Below are 22,902 nucleotides of genomic sequence, written 5' to 3' on the forward strand. Positions count from 1 at the left end.
ATTAAAAACAATTGATGGTTCTATCCTATTTCGAGGGTGCTGAATCCGAATCCGGATGATGCAACTCTTGCATCCATGAAGATTTAGAGATATTCAAGATGGCCGCCAAAATGGCCGCCAATTAAAACCTGAAATTCCCACGTATTTTCTTCTAAATGGTGAGATGTTGAAAACAATTGATGGTTTTACCCTATTTCGAGGGTGCTGAATCCGAATCTGGATGATGCAACTCTTGCATCCATGAAGTTTTAGAGATATTCAAGATGGCCGCCAAAATGGCCGCCAATTAAAACCGGAAATTCCCACGTATTTTCTTCTAAATGGTGAGATGTTGAAAACAATTGATGGTTTTACCCTATTTCGAGGGTGCTGAATCAGAATCTAGATGGTGCAACTCCTGCATTGTTGAAGATTTTTAGATATTCAATATGGCCGTTAAAATGGCCGCCCAAAACGGAAGTTCCCATGTATTTCCTTCTAAATGGTGACAATTTGAAAGCAATTGGTGGTTTTTATCTTATTTTGAGTGTGCTGAATCCGAAGCTCAGGATACAACTCTTGCATCCTTAAGGGTTTTGAGATAATAAAGATGGTCGCCAAAATGACCGCGAAAAACGGAAATTCATATGTAGACCCAGTATTTCCTTCTAAATGGTGTAAGATATAAAACAGTTGGTGGCTTTACACTATTTTGAGTTTGCTGAATTTGAAGCTCCAGTATACAGCTCTTACTTCCTTAAGGGTTTTGAGATAATAAAGATGGCCGCCAGAATGGCCCCTGAATGGCCGTCAAAAACGAAAATTTCCATGTAAGCCCTATATTACCTTCTAAATGGTGTAAAATTGAAAACAATTTGCGGTTTTACTCTATTTCGAGGGTGCTGAATCCGAACCTGGTTGATGCAACTTTCGTGTTCTTTTTTAAGAGTTTTGAGATGTCCAGGATGACCGCCAAAATAACTGTCAAAAATTGATAAATTTTAGGCCCTATTCAGCACCCTCGAAACATGGTTGTCGAAATTCGTCCATTCTTTAGGGTTTTTAGACGTCCAAGATGACAGCCAAAATAAGTGGCAGAAATTCCAATGTTAATATATTTTTTTCGTAATGGTAAAAATTTTAAAATAAATTGATGTTCTTACCCTATTTCGAGGGTGCTGAAGGTCTTTGAAGGTTTTCGGACATCTATAAATGTCCTGTATGAACGGAAACTCCTTAACATGTTCTTATACTGAAATGGCGAAGTATTGTGCTCCAACGCGAAGCGGGAGATTAAACCCATGCAGGGTGAAAAGCAATAATTCGTATTCTTCAATTCAACTCAGTTGAGCGAATTTGTCAAATCAGCTAAAATTTATTGACAGTCAAAATGACTGTCACAATGGTATTGTAATATACTGAGATATTCCGATATGTCTCAAACGGAACTTTAATACCTACTGGAAAAAAAAGAAGTGATATTGACATCATACTGAAACGTACTAACGCAAAGAAAGATACGACTAAAAATGTCTTTATGCATAATTGTTATGAAATAATGCTTGTGGTCGCCAATAATATGGCTCCATAGATGTAAAGTTAATCCTTTTCGGCTACCAATAGAGTAAAATCAAATTATGGCATGTTGGTATTTGGTGTTGAAACTTGTCTTGTATTCTTACGAGTCTCGCCTCGTATTCTTGTGAAACTTGTCGCATATTCTGATTAGGTCATTGGAAATGGTTGCATCCACGACCACTATAGTAGATATCAATAAGGGTAATTTCAAAAACACTCTGCGCGATTATGGTATTCGTAAATACTGGATTATCAACTATTACCTTCCATGTTGTCGTTTGATTTTTATTTAGTTTTTTTTTTTTTTTCACGGCGCGTTACCTGTGATTTGTCCGTCCCCTCGTGTGTGTTTGTAATAGATTATATGTACATATATATACATATACACATACATAATGTTACATCATATTGAAGAAAAAATTAAAGCATAACAATAAAAATGTCCCACTCGTGTCTTCAACAATGTCATCAAAACCACCAAATAACCAATTTGAGTGTTCATGGATAAAGAGATTAAAACTGCTCATGGATTAAGGCAGGTAATGTTGGGTAATTTCAGTACACTTCTCTACATCACTATCACAATATGATTTAGATGAACCTGTCTTGTCCATTAATTGTTAGTGTTCAAAACTTATCCATTATATTATGTAGAGGAAACAGTGTAATCTTGCAATTATTCAACCGCATCTGTAGTCTTGAAGGGTTAATTTCTGGCACACTTGTATCGTACCAACTCAAAGATATCCAGTAGAGCTGGTTTCACTGTGTATGACGAAAACCATCAATTGTTATCAATTTCTCACCATTTATAAGAAGGAAATACATTGGAGTTTCCGTTTCGGCGGCCATTTTGGCGGCCATCTTGACTATCTCGAGGTGCATCATCCAGATTCGGATTCAGCACTCTCGAAATAGGGTAAAACCATCAACTGTTTTCCATTTCTCACCATTTAAAAGCTAATGCATAGAAATTTCCGGTTTTGATTGGCGGCCATTTTGGCGGCCATTTTGGTGACCATCTTGAATATCTCAACACCCTCAAGGATGCAAGGTTTGCATCATCCAAACTCGGATTCAACACCATAGAAATAGGGTAAATCCATCAATTGTTTTCAATTTCTCACCATTCAGAAGGAAATACATGGGAATTTCCGGTTTTAATTGGCGGCCATTTTGACAGCCATTTTGGCGGCCATCTTGAATATCTCAAAAACTTCATGGATGCATGAGTTGCATCATCCAGATTCGGATTCAGCACCTTACAAATAGGGAGAATCATCAATTATGTTCAATTTCACACCATTTAGAAGGAAATACGTGGGAATTTTCGGTTTTGGTGGCCATTTTGGCGGCCATCTTGAATATCTCAAAATTCTCAAGGATGCAAGAGTTGCATCATCCAGATTCGGATTCAGCACCCTCGAAATAGGGTAAAGCCATCACTTGTTTTCAATATCTCACTATTTAGAAGGAAATACGTGGGAATTTCCGGTTTTGGCGGCCATTTTGGCGGCCATCATGAACATATCAAAATCCTCAAGGATGCAAGAATTGCATCATCCAGATTCGGATTCACCACCCTCGAAATAGGGTAAATCCATCAATTGTTTTCAATATCTCACCATTTAGAAGGAAATACGTGGGAATTTCCGGTTTTGGCGGCCATTTTGGCGGCCATCTTGAATATCTCAAAACCCTCAAGGATGCAAGAGTTGCATCATCCAGATTCGGATTCAGCACCCCCGAAATAGGGTGAAATCATCAAAAAACATTGGGTGGACGGTAAAACAAGGTTAGGCCCAAAAAGTGGCTTTGGCACCCAGACTATATGCTATGATGCAGTTCTGGCTGGATCTTAATAAACACGGCCATGTATGATAATCATCATGAGCGACCTTGCAAAGAGAAACAGTGAATGGCGTATTTTTGCACCTCCGCGAGTTTTCGTCGTATCGCATAGCAACCTTATTCTTAGTCATTTTGTTTCCTATCAACATGCAGTTTATAGCTCGGTGTTGTGATATGGATCATCCAGCTTTTGCCAAAACCGTCATCCAAAAGTGTGCAAATGAAGTTTGAACTCTCTCCAAAAGTGCGTGCACCATCCCACCGGAAGCTCCGATATCCGGAATACGTCTGTCCATACTCGTTTACTGGAGCCCGCCGATTATACGGACTATGCCGCCTGAAAGTGATTTGACCAGCGTACAGAGAAAGTGTGAAAGCAAGGAGCTTCAAACAACAAGCTCCTTGGTTAAAGCAAACAATATGGGGTAAATGGTGTGTAGGTGAAAAATATTTTGAGTGAACGCTGTGGGAGTAACCAGTGTACACGGGTGAACAATGTAGGGATGAACAGTGGATATAGGATGAACAGGGTAGGGATGAACAGTGGATACGTGTAAACAGGGTGTAGGGATGAACGATATAAGGGTGAACAGTGCAGGGATGAACAGAGTATAGGATGAACAGTGATGGATAAGTGTGAACAGGGTACGGATGAACAGTGGATAAGTGTGAATAGGGTATAAGGATGGACGGTATAAGGTGAACAGTGGATACGTGTGAACAGGGTATAAAGGGATGATCAGTGTATAGGGGTGAGAATAGGAAGGGTGAACTGTGTAGAGATGATCCGAGCAGGGATTAACAGTGAGTGTATTATTGAGGTAAACAGTGAAGAGGTAAACGGTGTACGGTAACAGTGTGCATATAGGGGTGACCAGCATACATGTGACCAGTGATTGGGTGAACAGAGATGTAAACAGTGTGTATGAATAGTGCTTGGAGGGTGGCCATGATATAGGGATGGATAGGAGATGCACATCAGTGTAAGGGCGGTTGACTGTTGAAGGAAATAAGAAGGGATGAGGGGAGGGGAAAACAAGGGAAGCCGGAGGGTGCAAAGGGGAGTTAGCTAAATAGGAAGGAATTTAAGGGATAACGAAACTAGTTACGAGCATTGTCCACTAATACTGCACGAAGCGAAAGATGGATAGCGTGGGCTGAAAGTATGGGGTGACACTTTGAAATTTGCTGGGGGCGTGCACCTCATCCTTTATAATCAGCGGGTGAACATCAATCGAGTGAGATGAATGATTGTCTCATTGCTAAATATAGACGCAGCAGAGAAGATTTAAACGTATCAAGCAAATGTCTGTATTGTGGTTGAAGTGCCGCATGAAATGAACGATGGCTCAATAAAGGTGTCAAAGGATGATACGAAATACGGTCTGAGCAAAATGCTAAGATGGCACAATTCTCCTTAAAAACAATTTAGTAACCGCTCGAGTGTCCCGGTGTTCACCGAGCTTAGGCCTATATATCAATGGAATACTGCCAAATCGAGTGAACGAAGTGGCAGGGTTATTCGGGACCCCTAGATATCTACAGCTATTTGGAGTTGCGGTGTATTAAGATTGCAACGTCTCTGATATAGCGTGACATCACTCTGAATTAAAGTGACCGAGTTAATTCCACGGAAGGGTGTGCGTAAGCGCAATTGCCACGAGAGACGATCTGAGCTCCGTGTCCTGGATAAAGGGTTGAGCGGAATCACGTGACCCCTTAAAAATCTAAACTTGTCATAATACATTCAATATCAAGATAGCTATTTAGATATATGTACATAAATAGTTGAAGGTGGGTGAATGACCTTGTGTATTAAGATAAATACTAATTATATCTAAAGGTTACAAAATAGATATCAGCGAGCAAATTATTACTAGAAGAATTCATTATACAGACACCTAAATCAATAACTTGGTCTTATACTCAATACGCCACTAATGTAAGATCCTGCATTACTCTCAAAAATGAAAACCAAAATGATGACTTTGGCAGTTGGAATGAATCAGTCGGAGAAGTTCGTGCCACACTCATTGCTACTCCCGACACCTGTTTCACCAGGGCAGGTTGTTATTTCAGGATGAACACACAGGTTGAACGACAGTGAGTATATCGAACACCGCAGGTGACAAAGAGGTTGTACATGTCTATCAAAGATTGTGTGCAAAAGCCATGTCACAAGAAAAAAATTGAGGAAGTTTAATAAATTGCTACGTGCCAACTATAATGTCACACTTTCGTCCTTACAATCAAGAACTATTCACCTGCATGATTCCCTTGTATGATTTTAAAGATATCCTACCAACGCCTGAAATCATTCTTGCAAGACCGAAGTTCTTTCGATTATGGTTTGGTATAGTTGTTAATGTAGGACCTATAATCTTGTTTAGATGATGCTGGATTTGTAGATATTTCATTAATGTTCAATAAAAACACAGACTTTCGAAAGACAAGAATTCATTGTAAAGAACTCGATTGATTCAATATCTAAATGTTACTTATTACACATTAAATACTTACCCAACTACACCAATGAGTGACGTGTTTGTTTGTTTGGTGGTTTGTTGTTGTTCTTTTTTTTGGTTTGTTTTTGGATTTGTTTGTTGTTTGCTTGTTTTTTCTTGGGGGGGGGGTGGGTGGTTGGTTGCTTTAGTTTATCTAATTAAGGGGTAAAATGCCCCGGATGAGGAAGGTAACTATTTCCTGAGAGGCCTTGAATACAATATCTATGAAAACAAAAAGAACCCCCCAAATCAAAACAAAATACGACACATTGTTTTGTGCTGAAATGAGGGGCTTAGTGTCTTCTAATGTGAAATGACCTAGCAACATTAGACGTCTGGAAAAAGTGCACTCCAGACAGATGGTCTAGCCAAGAAGGGGGAAGGCAGGGGCCAGAGATACAAGTGAGATAGAGATATATCAACAAAAGGAGAGAGAGAGAGAGAGAGAGAGAGAGAGAGAGAGATGCCATGGAGAGTTAAAGGTTCTGTTACCTTTGGGAGCAGTGATTTAAAAAAAAATAAATGTTCCACATATCACATTTGATGCATATGTGTAGGTCAGTTGTATCACAAAACATCCTACCATATGAAAAATTCGCAATAAAGCCTAAAATACAAGGAGATATCACTGTTTTTCTCAATAAACCATAACTGTAGACAGTTTAGTCTGGAAACATTTTTATTATGACTATTGTTCACATTTTGTATATTTAACAATACTTAATATCAATTATAATGATTCAAATTTTTACATTGGTTGTTTATATCCCTAACTCACATGTTAGAACTATTTTGAAGCACTAATGTTGGGTTTTTGTTTCATGTGCAAGATAAATTATGCCTTTAAGTATACAGAGAGAAGAATTTGAACAATGACGCAGTCATATAGCTTAGTAATTTTGCATCAGTTGACTGTAAATGGCAGAAATTTACCTAAAAGTGAGCATCGACAGTAACACAAAATAAATAAACATTAATTTTCAAAGAAGATCATCTCAAATTAGCAGCTAATCAGAAGAAAAGGATGAACGCACAAAATAATGCAATCGCTGAAATTCTGGGAAAATGGGCAATTAAAGGGACACTTTAGATAACCTCGCTGAATAGTCTTCATGCATTCGTTCGTGCGTTCGTTCGTTCGTATATATTCGTATTCGTTAGTATACTTCTTTTGGTTTGCACCAAGAACTGAAGTTCTTGTTTTTTTGCTGGAATGCACACATTTCTTCCGATCTGTGGTCTCTCTGAAGTGGTCATCAAGAAATGGTTTCTTCTCTTGAGAGAGAGATAGAGAGAAAAAAAAATAATCTCAGATTAGTTTTTCATGCCCGACACAATCTAGTAGGCACATACGATTTGAGTGACGTCACAGTGCATGTAAGACGAAGAAACCATTGTACATATTAGATGACTTACTGTGCTGGTCTCACACTCCGGGAAGTTATTGTCTACAGACACTCGTGTTGAAAACAAAAAATTCCATAAGAAACACGGAAGATTTTATGTCTTTCTTGTTTCAATTTTAAAAAAAAAATCAACTTGCACACTTTAATCATACTACATGTATTCGCAAGGGGGTCCAGCCCGATCAGAAGTCCTTGAGAAAAGACTAGGCCTGTATGGTTTCTGTACTCTAGATTTCCAGTACATTTTGAATGTGTAACATAAAGTCCATCTAACTTTAAAGACGCATTTTTAAGAGGATCCCCCGCTCATTAACCGCAACTGACAGTGTTTATTAAACTACTTTTGTTGTTTTTCCATCAATTTTCCGGATAAAGTATAATCCACATTATACACAAATACATTGTCTTAGACGTAATATTTAGAATACTCCATTTGTAAGGGAAAAGACTACGAGATTATTTCAAAATGTGTATTGGATTGCCTGTTATTGCGGAAATGGGGCCAAGAAAAGGACACACACACACACACAAAACGCCACAATAATGCACAAATAAGTAGGCCTACATCATAAACCCGACTTGTAAATGCGCTAAGAAATAAGCGAACGAGGCTGCTTCCAGGAATCGCTGACAAGGCTGAGAGGGGATCGATGAGTGTAAGGAGGGAGGGAATTTGAAGCACGGCTTGCATATCAATCCGAAACGCGAGGAACAACTGGTCGGAAGTGGGTCTGGACAACCACGAAGGTGATGCATTTCCGGGACCTCGTTTGTACTTAACTATCATTTAAGGAGTGGATTATACCTATATGCATGCATGAGAGATAGATTCTTCTCACTTGCATTGCTCTGATCGTCACATAATACCATAGTCTGTGGTTTTGAAGACATTGTATACTGTTCTTGGTTTGTACAATTTCAATTCAATTTCAATTCCAAATTTCAAATTGATTCATTTCTCCTCCAACATAGCACAAATAAAACCAGTTGCGCGAATGAGATGACGATATACAGTGAAATCATTTCAATGATTATGACTCTTCAAAACAAATGCTTGCCATAAAACGATGAAAGGTCAGTTTGAAACATGTTTATCAAAAGAAATGGAGGGACTCACTTCAAAACGGTGATTGTAATGTACAGGTCCTTTAAAGAAATTAAAGTGAATGGATAAGGAATAAACTTCCGTAATGAATATAGCCCACAACGCAAGATGACAAATTCAGAGCAGATGGGACAATATGATGACATATTGTGACATAAACAGTGACAAGGAAGTACAAAGACACGACAAAGAGATAGAGGGAGAGATTAAGACAATTCCTAGATAAAATATATATAAAAAAGATAAAAGATATGTAAAAAGGTTGGGGAAAGGAATCAGACATATATGAAACATGTAGTGGTACAGCTTCTTCAAGTGGCATAAATACACTTGTGAGATGTACATCTGTACATGCACGAAATACTTGTACTTATGAAATGACGTACAGGTAATCAATTTGTGAGGGATTTATGGCAATTGCAGTACAAAGGCCTATCTCACAGAGGAGATGCGTACATACCTAGATGATAGATACTGTCTTTTGAAAATCAAAATAGTGATGTGAAAGTTATAAACGCAAACAATTAAGAGATGGACAAATAGATATCGTATAGGTATCGCTGGATAGATGTTCAGATGCACAGATGGAAGAACATAGAATATTATTCTGAAAAACTGAAATGAACAAAATGAAACCTTTTCTTAATATCTTAGTTTGATATGTTGTGGACACAAAGGACACCATTTCACAAAGGTGGTATCGATCTCTACCCCAGTCTCCTTGTTAATGATAGAAAGAAGTCTCAGAAAGACAAACTTCTCCCTTCACTATTGCTAATTCCTCTAGCGTGTTCGAAATCTTCAGCGTCCCGCCTTGGATATAATGGCTCTCTCAGTAATGTTGACGAACCTTACACCATCATCTCCTTTTTTTACTTTTCATTGTGTCATATATGCATTCAAACATAGTTTTAATGTTTTTCTTGCTTTTAATTTGAAAATAACTGGTTCATTTCAGGCGATCTTATGCCATTTTGTTTTCTCTGCTACCTGCGCTCGACTGACGAACCAATTTCTGGCTGTCATTCGCAGGGATCTTCAAAGAACTGGCGTGCGGGGTGCGCCGAAACTCAATGCCACCAGCAGCAAAGCCACCGACCCTAATACACGCGCTATTGAAAACACGTCAAATTGCAAGAATTACCGTGATGTGATTGTGTCCGTAAGAATGCCTACCCCTCGAGCAGGTCAAAATCCACTCTTGCCAAAGTCCCCGTAATAACATTACAGGTGTCGGTATCGGTCCACCACCAATGGAAAGTGACTTAGGAGTTGTATATGAAATGGTATCTGAAATTGCGACTGAAAAGGAGATACGTAATGAATCCGTATATGACTGCGTCTACCTCTTTTGATACCAGGGGGGCTCCGATTGTTTGGCCGTGTTGCGTTCGTGTATTCTGTTACGCTCTACTTCTCCACTTTCTACCACTTTCTCTAGCTCCTTAAAATAGTCTCACTTCCCGAGACCGTCAACGACTATTTTACATGCACACAAACATCAAAACTATTGACATTAAAAACAGAAATCTTCAAATTCATAAAATTACAACAAAATCCAAAACGATATATTATCATTACTGGCAGTGCGTGTAGCTCATGCTAGCGTTGTGCTCTTAATTACCGAGGAAAAAGATATTACAACAGGGAATAACAAAAACTTGAACAGAAACAGCAGCCATGACTTCACCAAGAATCCTATACTAGAACATCAAATTATTAAACATTGTTAGAAGGGAAATAATCAATCAAGGACCCGGTAAATTCTCTGTTCATGATATTATTTCAGCAACAGGGCAACAGTTTGGTCTCGGCTTTGGCAGACCCTAAAGTGGTAACGATTCACGAAATAATGTTCTTTCCGTCATGAAAATCACATCACGTCTGTGAAACTTCAAGTGGACTTGCTGATGTTACTGAATTGAAGTCTGAAATTCAAGACTGGCATATATATCCCTGTCAGTCGGTCTCTGAACTTGAAATTGATCTCCCGCTCAAATTTCCTTGCGCTATTTTCCCATCAAGCAAATTGACGGTCGTAAACCACGCCGGCTATAAAAGCTCCCTACAAGGGGGTATCCAATAAACCTCGTAAATCTCGGGGCCCCATCAGAAACATAGTTGACTGCGTGATTAAAATATTCCCCCAATATTGATATAAAGGTCCAATAACGCACGAATGTCCATGCGAACGATTGTTTTGAACACGGCAGCATATAGTTTAGACATCCCTTGACTATGACAGTGGGGAAATGAGCCATTTACTTGTATCTCGCGATGGACCTTTTGTTAGTCTCAATGTTTTGAAATGAGATGCGATGTAGATTCTTAGCCATTGCTTTCAAGCATTCATTACTCACAGAATGATAATAAAAATATCATATGCATTTGATGCACCTATTCTCCGTCTAAATGAACACATCAAGAATGTACAAAATAAAATGCAATATCACATCTTTATGTTTCGCATGTATACATAGCACAATGATTTCGTTAAAAACCACTTTTCCTTTTTTCTAACCCCTCGTCAGGTCAGTTTTGTTCTGCTAATACAGTTGAGTAGAATGACATCCATAAGCAGTATCCACTATTATTTTCTTACCAGCTTACTGTATTTTCAGCTGGCTGCATATTACATGACGTAGGCCTATATTTTTGAATCTTTACTGCACATAATCAGTCGTGTTTCGATTTTTGTTGCATCATAAAAAGAAAAAAAAAACTCCGTAAGGATATCACTCAGTGAGTGGCAAGATTTTCTTTATGTATCTCTTCGTTGAGCCCATCGCACAATTACCCCCCACTCAGTGAGTGGCAAGATTTTCTTTATGTATCTCTTTACCTGGGGCCATCATCCTCGTCAAGCTTAGCTTATGATGATGGTCCCCTGCATTTCATTTTTATCATTTCCTATTGCTTCCTTTCATATATGATATTCGTTCTTGAAAAAAAAGAAAAGAAAATGTATGTAAGATCCAAACGTTACGAATATTAGCTGTGTAAATGACTATGTAAGTATTTTGTTGATTTGTTGATTTGTATTGATTTTGAAATGCAGAAATAAAAACTGAACTGAACTGAACTGAACTGAAAAGTGTTGACATATTCAATGACTTCGTATAATGCTAAATAATGTAGTGATCAAATGTCTTTCATTTTGTTCAACACTCCATGTATATATTTAACATATCATATACGTGTAAATTGTATGTAATGAGACATTTGCCATTGCTTGCATCAAATGGTAAATAAGTAATAAGTCAATAGAGTACGCTTATCTATCACTTACTGTCTTTCAAGAAAATTAGCTGTGTTTGTTTGTCGCATTGTGCCACTCTCATTTTGTAACTTTGTTGCTGTTCTTATTCCCTCCGTATTTGGATGCCGGTCGCTGCAGATTAGCAAGTTCGAATCGGATTTCGCTGGACAGAATGGGCAGAGATTGCAAGAGTTTATTCCTGACTAAGAGACAGCAGAAACTGTGCAATAGGGACAGCGAAATGGCGGCGGTGCTTCTGGACGCTTTCCGTCTCAGCCTGTCCGAGTGTCGGTCGCAGTTCAAGCACGAGCGGTGGAACTGCAGTATGTCGAGTGACGCACACAGATACAACATACTCAAGGAAGGTGAGTAATTGATTAACTCTTTGAATACCAGGCGAAAACATTGTGAACTCTTAATGGAGTGAACTCGCATCTTTGGAAACCAAAGACTTAGTTGAGGATGAGCCCTAATTGCATTCAAATTCATTTACTATTTTCTAGCATATATTGAAAGAGCACTTGACTTCCCTCTTTCAGAAAGTAGGGGGAATAATATTATTTTTAACATAATCAGGACAGTAACAAGTAATGGGAATTTTTTACTTTTCAGTTAAAAAAAAAGAAATGTTGTTGCATATTCTTATATTCTCTATATTTTGTTCTTAGTCTTCTCATCCAGCAATGGCTGCACCAAATATTAAGTATATTAATATTGCTACATTCATTCTATCCACGTGAATGTTTTGGGTTTTTATCTCTCGTTTGTCAGTGTGACAGATAACAAATCGAACGAAACTATTAGAATTATCTCTGAGATGTTACTTTAAATTCGTTTCTTTTTCTTACATTTCCTTTTTTTCCCCTCTGCTTTCGTTTCCAGTCTAAAATGAATTTTTTGGGTCCTCATGTTGCCAAACAATTCTACATCTAACAAAGATATTAGACATCATGTACATATTTCGCTAACGCCGAACTGGCGACCATTTACAACATTGTGTATGATTTTTAATGGGTTGTGAAACAGTGATCAATACTCTTGTGACATTTTTATGTGCATGGATTTGCAAAAGGGTAGAATGACCGAGGAGTAAGAATTGGGGGGGGGGGGGGTAAGAAAATTGAGGTATATAGGCCTACACTTGTACCAATTTTACCTAGCTGGCGTCTCGAGTGTATAGTTGCATGTACTTAATTGTCTGTGGGCCAATGTGTGAATGTTTGGGGGTTTACTTTTGAAAAGCACGAGGTATGGGCCTACCTGTCTGATGTAAGTCAACGCGACTGCAAAAGTTATGCTTTTCCTTACTAAATTCTGTTAATTTCATTCTTCATAATTATTGTATTAATGGTTGCAGTTTACAGGTGTTATACAATAGGTGATATGCCTAAGGTATGTATAACCTAGTTCATTGCATAACTTTCCTGTAAGGTGTAAGTAGGCCACATATTTGTTCTAATGCCTAAATGAGATCACGGTTAACCCATCAGGTATTTGTAGGAGACCAACCACTGGTGACTGTGCTATTTGTTTTGGATATAATAATAATTGTTTTGGATATAAACTCCAAATTTTATTGTCCGAGAATGGAAATTCTTTTTGCCCAATTGATCGTGGGCCCGGCAGCCACTGAGCAGCGCCAGATCGACGTTGCTCTAACCTTTTCAACTGTTGAACGGCAAACAGGTAGCAGCAACTCCCATCTTTTAACGTCTTTTGGTATGACGCGGCCGGGGTTTGAACCCACGACCTCCCGATTGTGAGGGCAGCCGCTCTACTCACTGAGCCAACACATCGGTTGTTGGTCCCAGTTATCAAATAGCAATGTAATAACGATACTGCATGACTCATTACTTTAATTTAATGCAAGGAGAGTGAATTCAGACTGGTATGAATAGTACCCTTCATTCAGAGAGTTGGTATTTTTTTCATTCAGTTGCTCGGATATGTATAGACCTAGAATGAAAGAGTCTGAGCTTCGCACACTATGTGATACTATCTGATTCCCCCCCCCCCCCCTTACAGGTCCCCTGGCGTTAATTATGTGGTCACTTCCTCTAATGTGAAGAGGGATCTACCCATCGCATATTCTGGAACTGTTTCACCAAAATGTTTACCAGATTTATATATATATATATATATATAATTATATACATATATAATATATATATATATATATATATATATATATATATATATATATATATATAATTCAATTCTCGGCTGATGTTGTTGGGCGTTTTTTTTTATACCCTCTAAGCTCCACCCTTGATACCAAACTCTCTTGCCTATTGTGACGTCAACAAGAAGAAATTCAGCCGTAATAAGCATCGCAATGCTTAATGGTATGCACCTTACCTTGACTGATGCACAAATTTACAATAGCAGGTGTCATAGGACATATTATATCTCAGATGATTATAGTCGTATATCATGTGGGAAATGTTCCAGGAGTTTGAGTATGGCAAGAAAAGATAAGGAATTGTATTATACAAAACCGTCTTGCATTGTGAGCTGACGCACCTGGTTTTTCAAGGTGCATAATATTATTGGGTATAGAGACTGCTATGTTGATTTCAGCTGACTTTACTGATGATGTCATCTCTGATGAAAGCCAATTAATATTTATGAGGGGTGGAGCTCAGTAGTTGCAAAATAATGAAAAAAATAAATGGTGAAAAACATTTGATACATATTTCAAACAAACAGTTACTACATTTGTTACTTGAAGACCCATTCACATCAGCCACCGAAATTGGATGTCAGGGGGCCTTTAAAGCGGAATTTGTTCTCGTTGACAGCATCCTCTATAACTGTTTCCTCGCCAACATACCGGTTACATACTTCCCTCACGTTCTTCTTGGCTGTCCTTGGAAGTTCACCTTGATAAACAGTCAAGCCCAAAAGCCTGAAAGTTTTGTCATCCCACTTCAAATTTCAGCAAAAAAGTTGAGGAGTAAAAAAAAGAAAGAAAGAAAACGCACTCCGAGAAAAAGTGGAACAGCCACGCACGCACCCGCGTACATTCCGTTCTCTACCAGCTGTCCCGCACGCATTCTCGGAGTTCCATTTGTTGAATGTCACTGCCCTAAAAATGGCAGATGGATTAAGGGCTTTACCAAGGATGATCTTGTAGAACTGCCTAATCTCCACCCACAATTTAAGGATTTGGTTTTTTGAAGGCAGGCCTGGTGCTCGGGTTCCCCCCCCCCCCCCCCCCCGTCTAGTTCTGTCATGTGCCAACTGTGCTGTCTGTAACAAAGATGAGTTATTAAAGGTTTGATGTTCGCCTTTACAGCGCCTTCCCGCCCTATGGCGAAACTAGCAGGACCTACCCGTCATAATCAGAAGCTATCACATGATTATTGTTTGTCATGCGATGTGAATATATGTATTAGTTTGTTCTTCTTTATACTAGTGTATGCTACCTTCTGCAACAGACACAATTCAAGGTTAACAAGTGTCATCATAAGACGTCGTGATGAACCAAAACTTTGCATTTCATCAATTCAATTCAATTCAATTCAATTCAATTCAATTCAATTCAATTTATTTATTTTCATTCTTCTTCTTCCAACAAAACATAATATGGAATAAATCAGGAATTAAATCATAGGCATACATTCACCTGCGCAAATGATAAATGATAGTTTACAGATAAAGATATACATGCAAACTGACGAAATACAAAGTTATGTCTAGTGAAGAAAAGAATTGAAAGGTCCACTAAAAAGCAAGTTTTTATACTGTGAACCACTCAAAGGATTCTTAGGAAATACTTGATTACGTAACAGATTACGTAACTAAATTGTCACTATGATCAACACAATCATTATCGTTACTATTACAATCGACGTGAACGTCGTTGCCTCAGTATCGCAGTAGAAAGAGTACAATCATTAATGGTAGTAACGATATCCTTGCATGATGAAAATCACTTCAGTATTTTCCTTTTCTATTCGTCTTTTCATTGGAGGTTTTGACTAGTGATGGTAAGAAAAACCGTGACTGGCAATCTCTTCCTGCTCTGTAAGAAATCGTGGATTAGAAACGATTCGCATTTAAACGTCAATCCTGTATCTCCGGCTACTTTCTTTTATTAAAATATTTATTTACCTTCAATCATTTTCTGAATTATGAAATGTCAAAATAACGAACCTTGAGATAAAACACCACAAAGTATTATGATTAAAGGGGCATTCCAGACGATTTTCATAATTTCACATTATGACATTGTAGTACATAAATCGACAGATCCATGTGTAGATTTGTGGAATTTATGTGGTCCTTGAGTAGAGAGAAAAATACTTTGAAAAACCTTAAGCAAATTACACTGAACAAGGATGATGACATAGGAGTCTCACATATTTCAGAAATGTAGCAGTGTAATTCCCATTGCAGGTTCACCTGTGTCTTTTGTTCTGCTCTCTTGAGCCCAACTCGTGCATTCTTATGGTGAGGCTGACATGTCATCATCCTTGTTCATCGCATTTTTTTACACATTTTGAAAACATTCTTATTCTTCCTCCTAATCATTATAAATCCTGAAACTCTGCAGCACTCAGTATAATTGATTTATGATTGTTCAAATGTGAAAATCATAAAATCATCCGGAGGTCTCCTTTTATGAACATTTTTTCTTTTGGATTAACAAATATCAAGGTATACGGAATTTATGTGTTTCGAAATAACGAACCCTGGGAATAACGAACCTTATTTCATTTTCGGATAAACGAACTTTTGAAATAACGCACATCGCCCGTCTCCTTCTACTGGGTCCCTATGAAGAAAAAGCTAGTATATCACAACTTCCTCTTCTTTCCGTTCTGAAGTTGATCTGAAGTTGTCCAGGTAGGAGTGGCAGAACCATATCGACTTGATACCTCATTGACAGCTTTTGGGAATACTGAGACTTCCGAACAGTTCCGAATCTGAAATCTAAATATTAGTTTCTAAAGAAGAAATCCACCCCAACATTTTATTAATCTCATAAGAAAAAAAGAAAAAAAATCCCTGCAGAACAGTGCAAAAGTGATGAAAATCGCGTAGGAAATGAAGAAGTTATGACATTGTAAAATTTCACAGATTTTCGGTAGACACCTAATTTTTGACCAGTCGTCACGAATATTCAAATCAGCAAGTAGACGATGTAATGCTCTCACAATTTCTTCACAGTAAGACTAAAATCTCGTATTTCAACTGTATGAATATAAAACATGCCTTTAAACCACCCAAAACAAAAAATAAAGGTTACCTCTGATATAATGATTATCTCGGTATGGGAACATTCTTTTACTTGTATGAGCTAAAAAATATATTTTTTCCGAATTTCACTTATAACATACATAACATACATGAAAATTGTGAGGAAACGACATCATCAACTCGCTCATTTGAATATTCATAAGGACTGGTCAAGAAATGTTTTCCAAAAATGTGAAATTTCAAAATGTCATCTTATTTCTTCTCCGATCTTGTCATTTTTGTATCATTCTGCAGGGAATAGTTTTCTCTTTCTTTTGAAGTTTATTTCATTCGGGGGTGGATTTCCTCTTTAATTGTTGTAGGGACTCTCTACTTTATTTCAGGGTTGAAATAAGGGGCTGTGATCAAAAGAGCTGTAATCGAACAGAACAGTCAGACTGGACATTGTTGGACTCGACAGATCTGATTATCAATAGTATAGTAAAACGGGTTAAACACCATTTTTATGTTAAACGTTTTCAAGTGAGCCCATAATCAGATTTATAAAGCAAATAAAATCTTTCCAGTGATACCTCGCCTGTTACTGTCGCTTAACAAGAAATATTCTTGAAATCGCGAATGAAAATATCCCATGTCTTCATGTCTGATTTATTTGTGAATATCTTTTTACAAGAATGAAGTTAAAGGACAAGTTCACCTTCAAAGACATGTGGGTTGAGTGAATGCACCAATATTGGTAGAACACATCTGTGAGAGTTTGAGCAAAATCGGACAATCCGTTAAAAAGTTATGAATTTTTGAAGTTTCTGCTCAGTCACGGCTGGATGAAAAGACTATTATAGCTTGTGATGTCACATGAGTATAACGATATAAAGAAAGAATAAAGAAAATTCAACATAATATTATTTCCATTTTTCTCGCATAACAAAAGAACACTCGACTTCTCTCTTTCAGAAGGCAGGGGGAATAGTATTACCCTTAACATACGTCAAGTCGAAGAAATGTGCATTTTATTCAAAAAGTAAAGTTTTGTGAAATTCTCTTTTTATTTTCCTCATATAGTTGCACGCATGTGACATCATACACTGTAGTAGTCTTCTCTTCCAGCAGTGACTGCGCAGATACTTAAAATATTCGTAACTTTTGAACGGATTGTCCAATTTTCCTCAAACTTTCACTGATGTGTTCTACTAATATTGCTGCATTCTCTCAATCCTTATGTATATGAAGGTGGACTTGTCCTTTAAGTCGTTTTGCGACCAGACTCTTCATATTTTCAGAGATAGAGAGATATGGTGCGGGAGAGTGGATGAGAGCAATATTAGTGGTGATTATGGGCAATCGAATTGTTCACCATACTACTCCTGTCTATTAGACCCCACCCACTTTAAGGTCGTCCCTTTAATGATGCGTGGGATCGGTAACAATTCTGCCTATTTCACTCGGATCCCGGGGTAATTGACGTAAGTATCGGGCTTAAGGGGGGATTCCCGTTCCACTTAGGCGCAGGTTTCCGGATCAGATCCCCCGCCAATGGCAGACGGAATCTGCCACAAGATGCCGGCTTGTCTTCATCTATGCTCGCACCCCTGCTCGAAGGAGGATGGGAATTATGGGAGACCGCTCCTCTTCATTTCACGTCCAAGCTCTCGGCGGTCCCTCTGTGCCGACGTCTCGGGAGTAGTCAAAATATTTACCAAAATTTAAAGGTTGTAACCTTCATTTTGAGCACACTCCCTGTTTCACATTTTTAGTCTTTATACTTGGATTATTGGTAGATGGTATTTTTGGGTTCGAACGTGGCTTTTTTTAATCATTTTGTCTGTTATTGAAGACCTAAGACCCGCCAAATATAAATAGAGACCAGGGACGTGTTAATTTGGATGTGAAAGATTAGATAATCTTTTGGTGATTTTCTCTCTCTCTCTCTTTTCCCTTTCTTTTTCATTTTTTGTGGGCTGCCGGAACGAGCTAACTATAACCTCCTGCAAAAAAAAAAATAGATAAATAGATAAGTGAATAAATGAATATTGGCTCATAATCACGAAGAACATAGCAATAGTGTATGTTTGTTTGGGATTTTTTTTCTTTTATTCCAGCAGTGATCTAAATTTCTGGTATCCAAAGTTACTCATAACGAATATATGTTTACAGTGCACTCCCGTTACAATAAACACAGTTATGATGTATAAAAAAAAAACGCGGTTATAGCGAAATTCCGTTTACAACGAAGAAATTAAAGCTCAAACATTATCCGCATTATTTTTTTCTGTTTATTTGTTATAACGAAATAAAATTACTGGTTCCGAGGACTTCGTTATAACGTGAGTCGGCTGTAATACCCAAATATTCAGGAGACAGAACTAAAACGTCAAAATGCAGCGTAATACAACAATCTACCTGTTTTCTCCGGTTCAGGAGCAAGTAAAGAGGAACGGGATATTGTGCCTCTGGTGATATTTTTTGATATCGATGGGACGTCGTGGATTGTCTTCGAGTTGAATCCGTTACTTTGGTACCTTTATGCGAGTGATAATATCAAAATGTCCAGTCGTAAGTTCAATGACTATTCCAATATTAACGAAAACTTTGCAAACTGCATCATTTACTATTGTTACGTTTTATGTGATTTCAACGGATACCCCGCGATAAAGAAGAAGAGGCTGTAAAAGTAAATGTCGTACATGGCATGTACGTGATCTTGAGCCGGGCCAGGAGCCACATATTATTATAGGAGCTGTAAGACCCACAAAAGCGGAAAGCATCCATCAGGTCGTACCAGCGAAACACTTCAAACTTGGGTTCAAGAACCCACTTGCCGGATCAACCTTGAACGAAGACTTCTGTCGTTGACATGTGGCCAAACCATATACCTTCTCTCTTTTCCCGACGGGACGTCAGCTGCAAAAGAGAAATGTACTTTTCGATGACACACACGTCGCTCAACGCTCCTCAAAGTTACGGGGCTGGGTCATTGCAAAGCGCATTTCCGTTTGATGGTAGCCTAGGTTAGATGGACTATGTAGCTATGTGGCTCCTTGGTTAGATTCTGCATTGGTCCCAGACACATCAGGTTGAGTTCAACGTAAAGCTGTATGACTATCATTCTAATTTCTCGTATTTGCGCGCATTCCGCGGAGATAGGTCATCACTCTGTTTTTACTTTTTATTGAATGATAAAAAACGTATGTACAAAATGGTTATGTATAAACTTAAAACAAAACAAGGCAAAGCAGATAGAAAATCGGTAGAACATTTGGGTCCTTTATGAAGAGTTAATGATTTCTTTCATAAGTCTATGGCAGCCTGTGTGGTAGGGAAAATTTATAATCGATTATATCTTTTGATAAAACGGGGCACAGATTTTTCCCTCGCGTGGTCTGAATATCATATTCAACTTAACACTCAGTGCCCACTCTTGGAGATTTCCCTTCGTTTATCTGGTGGTCAAGCGAAGTGGTCACTAAAGATCCACAGGAGCTGGTATATGGGCAAACATGACATTTTAACGAATGGACAAGGTTCATCCTTATAGTGACAGAAAGTGTTCCCTTTTAGATAATAGCACTGCCAAAACAGTCACTTTATATTCTTCTCGTCGAAAATTTCTTAGATGCTCGAGTAAATATGGATAAATTGTACGAAGATTTTCTTGACTAATCCCCCCCCCCCTTTGTCCTCCGTAACTTTTGATCTTCCTTCTTTGCTCATGTAGTTGAGTCAGTGAGGGGTTTCGGCTGTCCCATCCATCAGCTTCAAATCTATGGAAACCCATAAAACGCTGAGCAACCAATTACAGGGTCCCCTCATAATGTCTTCATCAATTTCCCTTTGATGTATGCCTGTCTTCACATGAAAGAATCTCAAAAATAATCCCTTCTCACTGAATGTTCTCTATTACTCCTTGGTGTCCTGAAATTCTCAGGAAATCATCGCAGGACCAAGAAGTGCAAATATACAGTGCGTAATGTTCGTGACAAAGACAAACAAAAAATAACTAAGGAAAGCTGCGGTATCCGTGGTTTTATTTATCGTTTTCCTTTCATCATTAGAGGCTTGCGCATTTGCAGGAGGGAAATTGGACAAAATTTCTACTGGCTTTGGATGTTGTATTGTATTGTATTGTACTTATTCAGACAAATCAAAAACAACATGTCTAGGGGTGCAAAAAAAGGTACGAATACCCATGCATGTCTGCACCCCTGGAGTACATCATCACAAAATTAAACAAATTAAAAATTATGATTGGAACATTGAAATACAAAAATCTAAATACATATAGGTACAACTATAATACAGTTATTGTAAAATGACAATGAAATCAAACTCTGGCCTTCGGAACAGCAATATATTGCACAAAAAATGGGTAACCAGGATAAAATGTAAATAAGTGATATCGCAAGAGAGGAATAATCATCTAAGACAACAAACCATATTGCAGGGTATACTAGCGGAATATTAAAACATGGACGAATACATTAAAAAAAAGTCTATATCATAGTATATGCACATTAATATTGCACCGGACAGAGTAAGGTTAAAATTCATCAAATGAGACTTATATGATATACATGATACATTGTAGAATGAATTCACATACATAAAAACTGTCTTAATAAATATTTAAAGCGAGAAAGAGATGTACTGGCTACAATGTTACTTGGCAATGAATTCCATTCTTGTGAAGTCTTGACATAAAAAGAACATTTGAAATAATCAGTTCTTGCAAACGGGATATGTTCATGCAACAACATTATTCCCGCAACAACATTATTCCCATCACGGGCAATTCGTAGGCCTACTCACCCGAACCCGCAAAACACCACGGGTAAACAGTTCCAATCCGTTGGTTTGGTATTTTGTTTATTAGCGGTCCTCAAAGCTGGCTATAGCTGAAACACATGCTTTCACAACTGGGGTATTTTAGGGCTATCAAAATCGTAGGATCTTAGACTCACTGACATTTTCCCGAGAGAATTAAATGACGCGTTTCATCAATGGACACTTCAAGATGATTTTCAGATTATGGAATTGAACATCCATACATTGGTTATACTGGGTACAGAGTTTCAGCATTCGTTGTGTTTGGGATAAGGAATAAGAAAGTTTTCAAAATTGTTAAAGGGGAATACTAAAGAAATAGAATTATATATGAAGTGAAAGAGTGGGACACATAGAACAATTTGTCGTTTACATCGTTCAAAATGGCCTTTTTGAAGTGGAGTTAGAGGATTTTGAAAATTTACACCTGTCACCCCCATGAAATCTAGGTCACAGCGTAAATTTCGCGGCTTTGCCGATGACGTCATGGGATGAAAGGAATCGCGCAAGGTCTCGAGCGCCGCAGGCCCCCGCGCGCATAATGCATGCATTGTATCATACAAGTTGTTGTAGATAGTATTTGCATACAAAGTTTAAAAGTTTGTTTTTCGATAATGCACGACATCGTACGTTAAGGCCATGCAGTGATGATCAGGATGATTTCTTGGTGGAATTTGAATGTGGGAGCGATGATGAACTGAGTACACACTAGTGATGATAGCGATGATGAAACTAGTGATGATGACCCTGGTTAAGTTGGAGAGATAGATGTTGCTGACGAGCCGCACGGCGGGCGCAGGAGGGAGACGCTACGGGCGAGCTAGTGGGGAAGGCCCAGGGCGGTTCGGTTGAAGCGGACGGACTTAGTGGAGATTGGCAGTACGAGCCCTTGCCACACGGCAGGCCAGGGGACAATGTTGGTGACGCAGGACCAACACCAGGTAGACTTCAAAATTTAGATGGGTAAGAGTTTTTTTTTTAATCCTGAACTGAAAATGAACCGAGCTTAGTGCTGACTTGATCTCGTACTTCAGAGCAGCAGTAGGCCTAACTGAACACAGCCCAGTCGCTGTAAGTAGCGTAGCGTCTGGTCGGGCTACGTATTATCAATCACATCACACTCACTTCTAATAATACAGCCCAGTCGCTGTACGTAGGTACGTCGCGACAGGTATTCGCACAGCGTACTTCCAG

At 38.4% G+C, this 22,902-nt stretch overlaps 1 protein-coding gene across 1 annotated transcript in view; it reads left to right on the forward strand.

The window, feature by feature from the left end:
• Positions 1 to 22,902, forward strand: part of LOC139745330 (protein Wnt-9a-like) — a 69,420-nt gene that overhangs the window by 25,066 nt on the left and 21,452 nt on the right. The window contains exon 2 of the mRNA XM_071655729.1: positions 11,821 to 12,047. Coding sequence (XP_071511830.1) covers positions 11,821 to 12,047 — 227 coding nt within the window. The remainder of the gene's footprint in view (positions 1 to 11,820; positions 12,048 to 22,902) is intronic.

The sequence above is a fragment of the Diadema antillarum genome, unplaced genomic scaffold, assembly GCF_040938485.1.
Source record: "Diadema antillarum isolate AM-2024a unplaced genomic scaffold, OU_Dant_1.0 seq00001253_RagTag, whole genome shotgun sequence".
NCBI classification, from domain to species: Eukaryota; Metazoa; Echinodermata; class Echinoidea; order Diadematoida; family Diadematidae; genus Diadema; species Diadema antillarum.